The 15122-nt window shown below is 47.7% G+C and overlaps 2 protein-coding genes across 11 annotated transcripts in view; one reads left to right on the plus strand and one right to left on the minus strand.

Moving 5' to 3' along the window:
• Positions 1 to 3604, plus strand: part of WNT8B (Wnt family member 8B) — an 88104-nt gene extending 84500 nt beyond the window's left edge. The window contains exons 5-8 of the mRNA XM_043925164.1: positions 414 to 552; positions 1413 to 1538; positions 2705 to 2847; positions 3059 to 3604. Coding sequence (XP_043781099.1) covers positions 414 to 552; positions 1413 to 1538; positions 2705 to 2847; positions 3059 to 3604 — 954 coding nt within the window. The remainder of the gene's footprint in view (positions 1 to 413; positions 553 to 1412; positions 1539 to 2704; positions 2848 to 3058) is intronic.
• Positions 3605 to 4845: 1241 nt separating this feature from the next.
• The window catches only part of SEC31B (SEC31 homolog B, COPII coat complex component), a 32704-nt gene continuing 22427 nt past the window's right edge, over positions 4846 to 15122 (minus strand). The window contains exons 18-26 of one of the 10 annotated variants that reach the window (XM_043925154.1): positions 14790 to 14963; positions 14148 to 14309; positions 11397 to 11574; positions 10703 to 11011; positions 10412 to 10470; positions 9937 to 10083; positions 9528 to 9644; positions 8993 to 9064; positions 4846 to 6567 (exon numbers count right to left, since the gene is read on the minus strand). In XM_043925154.1, coding sequence (XP_043781089.1) covers positions 6508 to 6567; positions 8993 to 9064; positions 9528 to 9644; positions 9937 to 10083; positions 10412 to 10470; positions 10703 to 11011; positions 11397 to 11574; positions 14148 to 14309; positions 14790 to 14963 — 1278 coding nt within the window. In that variant the 3' untranslated portion in view covers positions 4846 to 6507. Of the gene's footprint in view, positions 6568 to 7622; positions 9065 to 9463; positions 9645 to 9936; positions 10084 to 10411; positions 10471 to 10702; positions 11012 to 11396; positions 11575 to 14147; positions 14310 to 14789; positions 14964 to 15122 lie in introns of those variants that run through there. The other 9 variants (XM_043925152.1, XM_043925153.1, XM_043925155.1 and 6 more) reach the window with 9 other exon arrangements.

The raw sequence follows: 15122 nt of genomic DNA on the forward strand, positions 1-15122 counted from the left end.
TATTTCCAGCTACAAAATGTTCTCTTCATAGGATGAAAACAGTTGGAAATTCATGAATCATGTAACTGAGTCTCATTTTGAAGTGACAGAGTACAGTGAATAGAGGTAGTGAGGTCTAGAGTCTAATGAAACACCAGTTTCATTCCTACTTCCACCATTTGCTAGTGGTGGGACCTTGAGCAAATTGTTTTAATCACCTTCCTGAGCCTTGGGTTACTATTCTATAAAATGGTACCAATTTCACAAGGTTATTTGCGATGTTACATTAGACAGCATATTGAAAGTGCTTACTCTGTCATTAATTTGGAGGAGTGGGAAAGTGTGCAGGAAAAGATGCGCTTGGCCACTTTAAGGCAAACGCCTACCAAGTTCAGCTGCTGTGAGTCTGAAGTTTGACACCTGTGTCCCTGCAGGCTTACCTGATCTACTCCAGCAGTGTGGCAGCTGGTGCCCAGAGTGGAATTGAAGAATGCAAATACCAGTTTGCTTGGGACCGCTGGAACTGCCCTGAGAGAGCCCTGCAGCTGTCCAGCCATGGTGGCCTTCGCAGTGGTAAGGAAAGCTTCAGCCACAGGTCCCTGGACCCCTTGGCCACAGGTTAGAGCCCCACTCTCCAGGGATGGAACCCAGCCTCCTCTCTACCTTTGTTCCTCCGCTGGTCTCTGCTCTCAGGTCATCTCCCTCTCTAGTATCTTCTCTGTTTTTTGCTCCAGCTCCTCTTTTTCTTTACTGACACCCTCTCTACTCAACAAATGGCCCTTGCCTCATCCCCAATCCTATACCATCTGCAGCCTCCTAGCTTCCTCAAAATATAAATAGATAGGTAGAGGTCATATATTTTCACACCTCTTAGCCTCTTCCTTTAGCAGGCTCAGTAGAGAGGTACAGGGCAAGTAGAAACTGACTTGGAGACCAGATTCCCATACAGAAGATTGAAAAGTGGCCATGCCAGGAAATGATTCAGGACTAGCTAGCACCTCTCAGAAGCCTCTCAGACTTTGATGTTCCAAGAGAAAGTGGGGATGGGTTCTTTACAACCTGACCTTCAGATTCTTCCCCATTTCTTTCTTGGTCTCTTTCCCACCTAAATGCCACCCATATCAACAATACTCTAGACACTCAGTCATAAAATGTGTAACCTGAAAAGATGGGAAGAGAGAAGAGCTGAGCTGAGACCAGGACTGGAGCAGATCCTGAAAGAGAGTAAGGTACATTATAAAGGTGGCAAGATATTGGGTTGGCCAAACAGTTTGTTGGGGTTTTCCATAAGATCCTGTGGAAAAACCTGAACTAACTTTTTGGCCAACCCAATAGAATGGAGCAGAGTGAGGAGGGTATAATGATGGTATTAAAGGTATGTCTTTGGGCTGTAAGTCCTCCCTCTAACTCCCTCAATTTTTGGTTCCTGCCAGCTAATCGGGAGACAGCATTTGTACATGCCATCAGTTCTGCCGGGGTCATGTACACTCTGACTAGAAACTGCAGCCTTGGGGATTTTGACAACTGTGGCTGTGATGACTCCCGCAATGGGCAACTGGGTAAGTAGTGAGCTTGGGGGTGGGTAGGGCAGCCCAGTGAAGTTCACTCAGGCAATGAAAAGCTTGGCAGGTACTTGGTGGAGTGAAGAAGGGTTGTAGTCTTCTAAATCTGAGGAAAATCAAGGTGGACCACTTTGAGCCCAAGCGGCGCTACAGTGACAAACAAGGCCATAGGTAGCTGGGAGCCCTTTTCTCACAGGGTGTTTCCCTTAACTTAAATACAATAGCGATAAAAGAACAGTCCCTTCAGATTCTAACCTATTACTGTCTCGACCAAGGGAGGGGAGCCCTTCCACACTGCCTAGTGAAGGAAAGCTACAGGGCTCAAAATAGCCTGGAGTTAAAACTCCCCTCCAGGTCCTCCCCACCGTTCCATACAGAATAAAGAACTTTCTCCCCGGAAGAAAGGAAGGGACCTTAAGATTGATTATGTTCAGCTCAATCCCAGCCAATCCCAGTCTCTGGCCGGTCTCAGGCATTCCTTGCCCCAGTTGTTGAAAGCTAACTAATCAAAAATAATCATGAAAAACAGACCCCCTCAAAACAATGTATCTCTGCATATATATGTTTTCTATATACACCTACTCTCTTCTTAGCGCAGCAGCTCACTCATCTGACTGCTGCCCCTTCTCATCTCATTAAAGGTGATCTGTTCCTGTAAAGTGCCGGTCTTGTGTTTTTTTTCTCGAACTTCGCCTTCTCTAACTCCCTTACCTTACACCTATCCCTATCTCATTTCCCCCGTTTACCTCCACTGTCCTCTGCAGTCCTCTGCCCTTCACCTCAACTGCCAACTACTGTTCCATATTATCTCAATTGGCCTCTCTCCTCCTCAGGGTCTGCACTTTCCTCACGTTTTCCACACCATTTTGTGCCTTCTGGACGTCAATCTCTGGCAGAGCATGTGTACACTCTGCCTGAAGGCCGGGGAACAGGCACCTGCCTCCCGTGGTAGCTACTTAACGTCATTGGAGTCCTGAGCAGGGGATGGGCTGAAGCTAGGAGTACAAAGGTGTCAAAAATAAATCTGGGGTGAAACTAATCTGGAGCGAGGGCACTCACCCCACCTGAATCCTTCCCCAATCCCCCTAACCCACTTAGAACCAGCAGCCCAGGAGGCTCCGTGCAGCCTGCTCAACGGCCTTTCTGCCCACCACGTTTTCCAGGGGGCCAAGGCTGGCTGTGGGGAGGCTGCAGCGACAACGTGGGCTTTGGAGAGGCAATATCCAAGCAGTTCGTCGATGCCCTGGAGACAGGACAGGATGCTCGGGCAGCCATGAACCTGCACAACAATGAGGCTGGCCGCAAGGTGAGTCCTGCAGCCCGTGGAATCAGGTGCCTGGCTCCATCTACTACCAGGCCTAGGTGCGGACAGCCCGTCAAGTCTTTTATCAGACTGGGCAAACGTGGTACCAAGCCAGCTGGCCAGGTAGACTTGCAGGAAGCCTCGCAACTCACCAGAGGGCGAGACTCCCCAGGGACGCAGTCCCTGGCCCGCTCACTCGTAGCTCTCTCCCCAGGCGGTGAAGGGCACCATGAAACGCACGTGTAAGTGCCACGGGGTGTCTGGCAGCTGCACCACGCAGACCTGCTGGCTGCAGCTGCCGGAATTCCGAGAGGTGGGTGCGCACCTGAAAGAGAAGTACCACGCGGCTCTCAAGGTGGACCTGCTGCAGGGTGCAGGCAACAGCGCGGCGGGCCGCGGTGCCATCGCTGACACCTTTCGTTCCATCTCCACACGGGAGCTGGTGCACCTGGAGGACTCCCCGGACTACTGCCTGGAGAACAAGACGCTAGGGCTGCTGGGCACCGAAGGCAGAGAGTGTCTGCGGCGCGGCCGGGCCCTGGGCCGCTGGGAGCGCCGCAGCTGCCGTCGACTCTGCGGGGACTGCGGGCTGGCGGTGGAGGAGCGCCGCGCCGAGACAGTGTCCAGTTGCAATTGCAAGTTTCACTGGTGCTGCGCGGTCCGCTGCGAGCAGTGCCGCCGGCGAGTCACCAAGTACTTCTGCAGCCGCGCGGACCGGCCACGCGGGGGCGCGGCGCACGAACCCGGGAGAAAACCCTAAGCGACTCCTCTCCCCTCTTGTTTCCCGGTTGGTCCTTGGCTTTTTTTTTTTTTTAGAGACCCCAGTAGTGAGGAATCTAGGGAATAGGGACCCCACACTACCAAGGCCAGGGATCCCGAGGGGGAAAGCTGCTGCATTCTCTCCAGAGCTCGCCACTTTCCCACCTGTTTCCACAGTTCCTCTGCTGTCGGCATCGTTTGCCCACCACACTGAGACCTGCAGCGCTCTGTTCTGAGACTCTGACCTATTGATCTTCCCAGGACTTCGAAGAGAACGGGCGTTCCTTCTCCCGGTCCTACCTGACCTAGCCTGTGGAACTTAGGAACTGGAAGAACCCGTCTGAGATATGCAGGGCCCAGAGAAAGCATGGCTTTTTTTTTTTTTTACCCATCTTCCCCTCCGCTACCCCTACTCCCCAATTTTCTGCTGTCAGCTCTCTGCCACAGCCGCACCTTCCTTGGGCAGAGGCCCTCCTGTGCTTGATTCCCTAACTGCTGGCATAGACTCCCCAAGAATCTCTACTTTGCCCCCCCTTATCCTTCCTTCTTTCTCTGAAAGAGATACTGAGGAAACCGACCCAAGAAAAAGCATGTCTTTAGGGGTTGGTTCCTAGAGGCAGAAGTTTAAGATGGAGGAAGTGGGAACGCTTGAGTGCCGACTTGATGAAAACCAAGGATGCCACTCACCCTTGTCATGTCTCTAATGGACTTTGCCAGTGGGGCAATGACCTTCCTAGACAATCATCCAAGGTGCCCCAGACATATACCCACAACATCCAGGCAAGAGGTAAGGGGAGAGTGCCAGTTATTTCCTACCCTTTCAAATAAGCTTCTGCATGCTCCTAACCTACATTCTCCTAGCAACCAACTTTACCTCTACTCTTCCTCAAAGGATCTTATTCCCCTGAGCCAAGACTGAGATAAATAAAGCTAATTTCCCTTCAGACCCTGGTTTGCACCTCTGAAGACAGGTCATGAGGAATGAGAAGCTGGGATCCCTCCTTTTCACTAACCTGATTCTCAAATAGGCAGGATTCAAGTACTGGATACTTTCCTTCAATATGTAAACTTCCTGCAATGAAACTGTTAATAGGAAGTTCAGTACCTTGAACTTTAATTTATTGCAGTCACTGTGACATCTTTTTTTCCAGGTATTGAACTTATTCTTGGGGCTATGGGGAAGGGTGCATGGAAGATGTAACCTTTAGGCTCTCTCCTCCCTCCCACCTTGCCTGGATACTATCCTCCTGTGGGCCTCACTTCCCTGATGGCCTATGTAGTTATCCTGGCCTGGCTGAGGTTCATCTGCCAAGTATTAGGAAATCATGCCCATAAGTCTTCCACTGATACATTTACTCAGTGGCTAAGACCTTGCTACTTGTGGTGCTTCTGATTCTCTTCTCAGAAGGAAGCAGTACAGCAGGGACTTGCTGATGGAATAGGGCTCGGGAAGGGAAGAACTAACTCCTGACAGACCCTCTGCAGCCCAAGGAGCCTCCCAGTCATCTCCTTCCCCTAGGCTGGTCCTGGATCTGGGTGCCAGGCAACCCTCTGGAGCAGAATGGGTCAAATGCTAGAAGACTTCATCTCATCTCTTGTAGAGCAGAGCACAGGGAAAGAGTAGCTCCAAGTGGGTAAAATGGGAGGAGGCTCTAAGGGTCGATCAGTGAGAGCAGAATGGCTCCCATACTCCAAACTGAGACAACAGCAAGGGCAGATCTCAAATCCCTGGCCTCATCCCTACACATCTTCTGGTCCCACTAACACCTACTGAGGAGAGAGGTTCACCTTCCCTCCTTACAGGGTACATGCTGCCCTCCAGGGTGTTGGGAGTGCTTCACTTCCAGTTCTACCAGCAAAGGCCTTTTGCTCCTTTCCTCAGCTTTGATCTGGGCCTCGTGGATCTCCCAACTAGCCCTTTGTCCCTAATCAAGCAGTAGCATGCACTAACTTGGCTGTCCCACTTGGTAGAATTGCTTGACAGTGTTCAGTAAGAAAATCTGGCAAGACAGCTAGAAAATATAAAAGTAAAACCTTGTAAAGGAAAGTGACATTCCCCAGGAGGTCTCTCAGCATACTACTAGGAGAACTATCATGTGACCTGTGTGACAACTCCAGGTTGGTATTTGAAACATGTCACGCTGCCAGAAAGTTCTTTCACAGGTTATTGTTTTATATTCCCAAATGTCTATGATTGATATCACATTCATGTCTATAAAGAAAACAATACTGAGCTACCTTAGATCTGGATTACTTTCCCCCAGCCCCTTACATTATCCATTGATTCATTTATTCATTCAACAAAGACCACAGTAGAAATACAGTGGTGAACAACATACTGACCTCCTGCATTTGTGGAGTTTAAGTTCTCTCTTATAATCAATCACCAGTGCTGTGTTCCTCTTTATAAATGTGGACAACCAGACTGGCTGCTTGGGAAGATTCAACTTCAAGGTCAGCGAGTGAAAAATCTTTTGTTTTACAGATTTAAACTGACGCTGAGAAAGATGTCTGGCTTGTTCCACCAACTAGTAAGGTACCATGGGGTGAGTTCTGGAACCCAGGCCCCTCCCCTCCTCTTGTGTGCTCCTTAGGAGTCCATCTGTCTCAGCCAGGGGACAGAAGCGGAGGGAGGTCCTGAGAAGTGACAAGGATGCTGGGTGGAGGGGACAAAACACTGTCTCCTTCCTGTCCCTGGCCTGTGAGCCTACACACAGGCAGGGCTTTCTTTCCTTGAAAAGAATCTCAGCCTCAACTGGCCTTAGCAGCAGGTTAGGGCAAAGACAGAGACAGGGTCGTGCTCAGCACTGGCGGTGCTGGGGGTGGTGGGAGGGAAGGGCAGGCCAGGGCACTCGCCTATTGTGGGTCTGGATTGGATGCTTCCACTCATTCATTTCCTTTTAATTAACCCGCATTCCTGGAGGAGAAATATTTATGTTGGCTCCCATAGAGGCAATCTGCAGACTGGAAAGAAGGGGGAAGAAAGCCGGCCTTAGCAAAACAATATCTCTCAAGAGCTCAAGAAGAGAAAATAAGAGAACAAAATGCCATTAAAATAGCCTTCTACCCCCACCGGAGTCAATGAAAACTTCATTTCACATGCTAATCCCCCACTCCGCCCCCTTCCCTTCTCACAACACCTTTCCGAAAGTGTTTGGGAAAAGTCTTTGCAGTCAGTACACAGCTCCCCGCAGCTCAGACTTCTCCTTGTGTTAGTTCAGGGCCCCAAGTGGGGCTCTCGCTCCAGCAGCGGCTTTTTTCTCCCCCACTTTAATTTAAACAAAGACTTCAGAGTTCATCAACCTCCCACTGAAATTCACAGCTGCTGAACAAACTAATCCCCTCTCCCGGCTTTTCTTCCCTTCAATGGGCTCTTGGCTTCAAAGACACTTTGGGAAAGGACTTTGCTGGGGCTCACACTGCTTTATCAATAGAAGTTAGTGCAAGTATTATCTGAAGAGCAAGTGGCTTTACAAACAAATACTGCCTAACAATCCCTTCCTCCCAAACACACACATCTAGCCTGCAGACATGATGGGATCTACAACAGGATTAGAGATCGTACCCCTGGCTTCACACCCGGCCCCTTTGTGTAGCTGAGCTCAGCCCTGAAGTGGTGTGGGGAAAACCCTGGAGCTGAATGTCAGGCACGGATGGACACATGGACACACACACACACACACAGTGATGTGGGGAAAACCCTGGAACTGAATGTCAGGCAAAGATGGAGACACACACACACACCCCCGAAGTATGTGGAGCTGAATGTCAGGCACGGATGGAGACATGCACGTGCACGCGCGTGCACACACACACATACACACCCCCTCCGAGTGGCCATAAATGCTGCAAGGAGAGAGCCTAATTCAGTGCCACCTCCTTTCTTCAGTTCTCCTGACTTCCTATCTGTCCCCAAGCGCCTCCCCTGCCTTACTGAGGTACAGGAAGCAAGAAGAAAGGACTGGGAAGACAGGTAAGAGCAAAATAGGACCCAGAGGAGATAATAATTGGGAGATGACTGAGGAAACCAAACTAAAGCAGCTTTATTGCACATAAAGTACATCAGGGCTTCAGTGCAGAGTCCAACCATGAAAGTGCAGCCAGGGAGAGAAGGCAGCCCTGAGATGTGTGGGGGTGGGGAAGAAGGGCCTCCAAGTCTTGAAGAAGAGTACCAGAAGAGTCTTTCATTAATATGGCTCCTATTCCAGAACCAGGCTTCTAATCACAGAATGAATGGGTCTAGATCTTGCCAGGGCCAGAACTCAGGCAGGCTGAGTCAGGGGCTGCTCCCCATGAGCAGTGGTCCTTCTGCTCCTATCCCATAGTTTAAGACAACTCTCAGCAAAAGGCACTGCACTCCTTCCGCCCTCCACCTCACCTAGTTAACCCTTAACAATGCTGGCAGAGGAGAAATCCCTTCTTAAAAGGGCCTGAGTTCCTTCTCTTGGTTCTGCTCAGCACCCATCACTCATGTCTAGGATTTGTTGAAAGGGTGAGCAGCGGTCAACTCTACCCCAGTCTCTGGGACTCAGAGAAGTATGGAAACATGAAGTCAGAGGCAAGAAGAAGGGAAAGTCAGGCTCATAACCCACAGAAGGGGAAACACATAAGACCCACACGATGGGTATGGCAGAGGTAGACTTGAAAAAATGATCCTGCTCACCCTCTCAGAAACCACTTGGACAGAATACCCCTGGGGGAGAAGGCACCCTATGTCAGCCCCTGTTGGAGTATAGTTTTAGGGAAAGTGAAGAGAACAGGCTGAGCGAGCCCTGGGCAGATCCCAGAGGGCCAGGCATAAAGTTGTAGACAGCAGGCACTCTGCTGGTTCGGAGCCAAGCCTACAGCATCATATACCTGGCAGCAAGGGAGGAAGGCTGGGAAAAACAAACAGAATCTGTTCCAAAATTCCCTTCTTGCAGGAAGGGATTAAGTAACAGTAAAAGTGGTCTCCTGGCAAGAGGAGATGCCTGGTTTAGACGTGCAGCTTATGAGCAATGGTGAGGACAGACTTCAGGACAGGCATGAAGCTGGAGACCTCACTGAAGCTGCTGCAGCCCACCACCTGGGCATGCACCATGAGGCCCTGCTCTGAGCTTCCTGCGTCCACACATCGGGCAATCTCATGGAGCCCAGCCAGCACAGGAGGCGAGAGCTGTGGAGGGATTGGCCCAGAGTTAGTAAGCCCAACTCCACCCCTACCCTGGAAGCATGGAGGGGAGAAGCGAGGACTCCTTTCTGGAGTTCTGGAGCCCAGTCCAGGCAACATGTCTATATTCTGTAGGGAACCCAGGGTCATGAGGCTTATGGGAAGAGACACTGCATGCCCTCTGGCCATGGGTGAGGGTGGAAAAACAGGAGGCAGATGAGCACCACCGAGTGTACTTACTGTCCCCTCACAGAGCTTGTCATACAGACATTCTAGACGTTGCGCAGCTTCATCTAGCTTCCGTTTTGTTTTCTGCAGGGAGGGAAATGGATTCTAATTCCAGCCCCTAAGCCTAATACTACACAGGACCATAAAGAATCATGGTACCTTTAGAGCTAGAATGGCTCAATTCTCTTTCTTTCATTTGACAGAGGACAAATGGAGACCTGAAGAGGGTAAGTGACTTGCTTTAACTGACTCAGCCAGGAATGAATGGCAGGTCTCCTCACTACTGATCTCACCCTCCTTCCAGTACTCCCTGCTGCCTTTCCAAGAGCTAAGTCTCGGTGCTGTTGGGTCCTGCTACCAAGGAGCTAAACTCCAGACCAGACAAGTCCTCCCCAACTCCACACCGACAATATCAAATAAGTATAAGCTACAGACAGCATGTCCAGGAACAGTAAGAAGATTCACACAAGGAACTGGTCTTACAGTTAAGGGATCCTGGGACCAGCTGGGGTCGGAAGGGAGCATCATGGGGAAGGTTCAGACTCACTAAGTCAGTGGCAGACAGGGCGCAGCGCTGCAGAAGCGCCTCAAAGCTGATCTTCATGGACTGGTGTTCAGGGGGCATCTCCTTCCTGTCCATCTTCTCCAGTGGCTGCTGACATTGCTGAGGAGGGAGCAGGGAGACAAGAGAGATAGGCAAGCTGTCCTGCTTATGGCTCCCCTCAGGACTAGTCCTCTGTGATTTGGGGTCATGCTGCTCCCACTGGAGCAGAACTGGGGAGGGGCATCCCCTTTCTCTGCAGTAGGGACACTTGGTATCTGCCTCCCACCCCATCTCTTTCAGCCCAGAGTCTACCTCCAATGTGAGGAATGAAGCCATCCTCCATGCTCCCTGCTTTTCTACACCCAAGAAAAGAAGGTTTCCAAGAGGAAGGAAAACACATCATTCCTGTCACCTGCCGGCTGAGTTCTCGTGGGGTTCCAGGGGGAGCATGACTCACACTGGGGACAGTGGGTTGTGAGGAAAGGACCCCTTGAGGCTCAGAAGCGAGGCACATAACTGGAGCAGTAATTGGTGCTGGGGGCATAAATGCCTCTGGCAACTAAAGAGAGAGAAAAGAAAGGCACATGAGTCTAACCTGGAAGAACTCTTCCACCCTGCTTTGAGGGAGTGGCAGAAACTATGAATGAACAAGGGCACAGAACAGTGAGTGGGGAAGTTAGAAGTCAGAAGATGGTGAATAAGAAAGAAAGAGGGGAAAAAAAAAAAAGAAAGAAAGAGGAGGTGGCTGAGGGGAGAAGAGTGAGTGGGGAGAGAGAGGAGACAGAGTGCCCATCTGAGAATGGGAAGGACCAGGCTGCTTCTATAAGGAACTAGAGCGTGGCTCGTTGGTGAATGTATGAGGGTTGAGTTGGGACAGATGTATTCACCTTTTTCCTCTGGAGGTTTCCCTTGAGCACTGGAGCATTTTTCAAGGAGTCCTGAGGTCCTGCATAGTATAAATACAGGGGTATTTAGGGGCATGACCAGAAACACTGAAATTTTTGGTCTGAAGATCAGTAAAATTGTTTTAGTTGGAGTCTTCTACATACACCCTCTGCAGACCAGCCACACACTCAGTTGACATTCCTAACCCTAGTTCACTGGCTTGAGGAAAGAGACTCCCAAGGTGGTAGTGGGGAGGGGAGGAGAGGAGAGGGAGGCCATGGGAGAAGACTGACCTGGGTGAGGAGTCAAGATGCCAGTGGTCGGGAGGACACCAGCGCGTGAAGTACCTGGCCCTCCTGGAGGGTGGGCCCCAGGGAAGCTGACAGGAGGGGCTGGTGGCTGGGAGCTCATTGGGCTGAAGCCTGGCGCTCTCACAGGAAGCAGAGGGGGCACTGGAGGAGCCCCAGGCAGGGGGACAGAGCCAGGCTGCATAATGTCTGGGAGTGCCATGGGTGGAGCCAGAAGAGGCCATGTTCCAGGGAATCCCACGGGGTTAGGAGCTTGCGCCCTTTGCCCTCGTAACAGCTGAGGCTGAGATAAAGCTGAAATGGGACAGAGAAGAGATTCAGACCACATCAGAGAGGAATCATGGAGGAATAAAAACAAAACTATAATAATAATAAATAATATAAGTGTACGGAGATCTACCATTTACAAACTACTTTTAACTATATTCCTTATTTGACCCTCAAAACAACCCTGTGGGATTGAAATGACCAATATAACAAGCACTCTCAATTTTCAAAAGAAACAAAGTGGCTAGGTATAGTGCACAAAGTACAAAGCCAAGTACTGACAGTATTAAGAATTCAGACTCCAAGCTCCTCCCACTAGATGGACATATTACTTCCCAAATCCATGTCAGCCATGCCAGCAGTTTTTCTCTGCGCTCTGTCTAGACAGATCTCCATTCAGCTGGTCACTCACCAGGCCTTACCCCAGGGCCCAGAGGCAAAGGCTGTGCTTCCTGGACCCCAGATGGCCTGTAGTCACTTGTATACTGCATTCTGGAGCCCTGATAAGGGCTAGGATGGGAAGGTGTCAAGGGCATCATTAGTGATGACTGAGGTGTAAAAATCCTTGGCCTTGGAGGTAGAACTGGAACCTGTAGGAAGAGAAAAAACGATCAGCATCTTGGAAAGGAAAAGAAAGTACTAAGTAACTGAAAATGGAAAAACAACAGGGAAAATGAAACCAAAGGCTAATTTAAAAAAAAAAACCAACAAAATTGATAAATCTTTATAAAGACTGACAAATATAAAGAGAGAAGACACAATTCATCAAGATAGAGGACGAAACAGAGAATACTTCAACAGACCCTGCATCCATGAAAGAGATGATAAGGAATGTTACAAATGACTTTACAAATAATTTGACAACTTAGAAAAGTGGAAAAAAAAAAATGGACGAATTCCTCAAGAACCACAAACTACCAAAACTCTGCTAAAATTAAACCAAAAACCTGAACGTTCTATAACTATTAAAGGAATTAAATTTGTAATTAAAAACCTCTTCCCACCCCCTTCCCCAAAAAGTTTCTAGGTAGACCTAGATAGTTTCACTGGGGAAATTTTACCAAACCTTCAAAGAATTGACGCAAAGGTTCCATAATCTCTTCCAGAATATAGAAGGACCATTTCCTAATTTACTTTATGAGGTCAGTACTACCCTGATACCAACACCACAAAATAAAACTACAGATCAATATTTCTCATAAACTTAGGCACAAAAATCCTCAGCAAAATTTTAGTAAATCAAATCCAACAATGTATATAAAAATAATATACCACAACCAAATAGGATTTATTCCTGGTCATGGAATGTACAATCATGATATATTTAAAAATCAATCAACGCAATCCACCATATCAGAAGAAAAATCATTTGATCATACAAAATGATGCGGAAAAAACATTTGACAAAATTCAGCACTGATTCATGACTCAGCATCCAGGAAAAGAAGGAATTTCCTTAGTTTCACAAAGAGCATCTACAGAAACCTAGAGCTACCATTATTCTTGGTGCTGAAAGACTGAATGTTCTCCCCCTAAGACTGGTAACAAAGTTACGGTGTTCACACTCACCATTCTCATTTTAATACTACAAAAAGGCAATAGAAATTAAAGACATGTAATCTGGGAAAAAAGGAAGAGGGATAGCCTTTTTAATAAATGATTCTGGATATCCGTTGGCAAAAAAAATAAACCTTGACTCAAATTTCACACTTACACAAAAATTAACCCAAAGTGAAACATGGACTTAAAACAAAACTATTTCTAGAAAAAAAACAGTAGGAAACTTAGGGGATCTTGTACTAGGCTAACAGTTCTTTGACTTGACATGAAAAGCATGAACCATAGAAGGAAAACTTTATAAATTGGACTTTATAAATTTAATTTTTGGTTGCTCTGTGAAGGACTATTAAAAATATGAAAAGAAAAATTCTTACATAATTATACACACACACACACATATGAGGACGTGTAAAACCAGTGAAGTCTGTGGATAATACTAATGTTAATTTCCTGGTCTTGCTATTGTATTGTGGTTGTCTGAGATACTGACATGGGATGTGATGGGCCTGGTGTGCATGAGACTTCCCAGTACATTTCATTGCATCTTCTTGTGAGTCTATGATTATTTCAAAATAGAAAAGAGAGAGGAAGGTTGGGGAGGGAGGGAGAGTAAATGAGCAAGTAGGAAAAATAGAAGGAGGTGGAGCAGAGGGAGAGAAAAAACGAGGGTGGAAATTAAAAGATGGGACAGGATAAATCATCAGAATTTTCCTGCCTAATACCTTTATCTACTCTCCCTGGATTTTGCTCCCCCTGGTAGGCTCCTAGTCTCACAAATTAACAGCATCCTATCTATCTGGGCACTGTCCTCTACACCATCATCAGTTTCTGTCAATTCTACTGACTAAATATCTCAAATCCAACCTCACTTTCTAGTTTTATATCATTTCTTTCCTTCATCATCTCCTGCTATGCTCCTAACTGTCTCTAGCCTTGCCCTTCCTTCTAGGAAGGAAGGGCATAGCTAATCCTTCCCTTGCATAAGACCACTCAATAGCTCCAGAATGCCTTCAGGGTCAAGTCTAAACTCTTGAACACAGAAATGCCAGGTCTCTTCTGATCTAACTATACATACTGTTACCCCAGCCTCAACTAACTCATCCAACTGCCACAAACACCTGCTTTGTAACCTCATTAAAATGTTAGTCATTCCTCAAACAGGCTTTGCTTACTTTCCCTTTACTGCCTTGGCAGATGCCATTCCCTCTGCCTGAAGTAACCTTTCTTCACTCTTCCTTTGCTTAAATAACTTTCAATCTTCAAGACTCAGATCAAATATCAGTAAATTGCTTTCTGTGTGATCTCAGGGCTCTTTGATCATATCCCAATCAGGGCATTTATGAATTTTACTGTAGTTAATTTTTACATATCTATCTTTTCACTAGACTACAAGGAAATTAAGGGCAAGGATCACGGTTTGTATACTTTTCTGTTCTAAATGCCTAGCAGTTGTTCAATAAACAGCTATTTAAAAATAACTGAATCTATGCTTTATGAAGATAGGAATTTTCATCATTTTTTAAATTAATATATTCCAATCATGCCTGGTACTTGGTAGACACTTAATAGGTATTTTTGAATGACTGAATAAGCAGGGTCTTACCTGGTGAGAAGACTGGAATTTCAGTCTGGGAGAAGATGTCTCTTGAGAGTAGGGGGTAGCTCCCACGACAACCCGGGGGAAAGGGAAAGGGGGAGACTGCCGGCCCAAGACACCAGAACCCTGGGCATGAAAAAGTCGATCTCTCAGCTGCTGAACTGGTGGCTATAAAAGTTACAATAATGAAAGACTGTGTTAAGTAAAATTAAAACAAGCAAACAACCTCTCTTACAAGCCTAGCCTCACATAGCTTTTAAACCTCAGCTGACCCTCAACATTTTGGCCATCTCAGAGAACTCAAAAGGTCTCTAACCCCTGCCAAAGTGACATCTGCCTTACTAGTTATTTCTCTTTGAAGGTACAACTCAACTGTTTTAAACCACTGAGAAGCCTTCTTCAGCTTCTCCAGACAAAGCCAGCCCCTTGCCTGTGAAGTCCCACAATGCTTAGTATAAGCTTCTGTTATGGCAGGATAAATTACTGACATCTGGTTTTTCTCCAAGAGACTGAACTTCCTGAAGGACTAGGTCTTATTTATCCTGGGAGCTTTAGCATTTAGCATAGTGCCTGTAACACAGAAGTGCTCAGCCAATGTTAAGATGACTGAAAGAAATGGTTTGGTCTCTCAGGTGTGCTCCCACTCACCTGAGCACAGTCTCTGGGTAGGTAGCTCATGGCAGTGGCCAGGCTGCCCTGGGCTGCCAGGAGGTTGGCATACTGAGTGATTCTGTAGGTTGTGGCAGGGCCTGGGTTCACCCCATCAGGACCCCGCAGTAGCTCCAAGCTCCTGTTAAGGATCATCACTTTCTCCATCAGGTCCTGGAGGGACAACAAAAAAGGGCAGTCAGTCCTCATCAACGCACACCCTGCTCTCTTAGCTCAGGCAGCTCAACCAAGGACTTCCCTACTATGGATAGCAGGTGATGATATATGATATGTAAGAGACATGACAGCCAGAGAAGGGCCACTTGGCTTCAC

This window comes from Cervus elaphus, chromosome 15, assembly GCF_910594005.1.
Source record: "Cervus elaphus chromosome 15, mCerEla1.1, whole genome shotgun sequence".
Taxonomy (NCBI): Eukaryota; Metazoa; Chordata; class Mammalia; order Artiodactyla; family Cervidae; genus Cervus; species Cervus elaphus.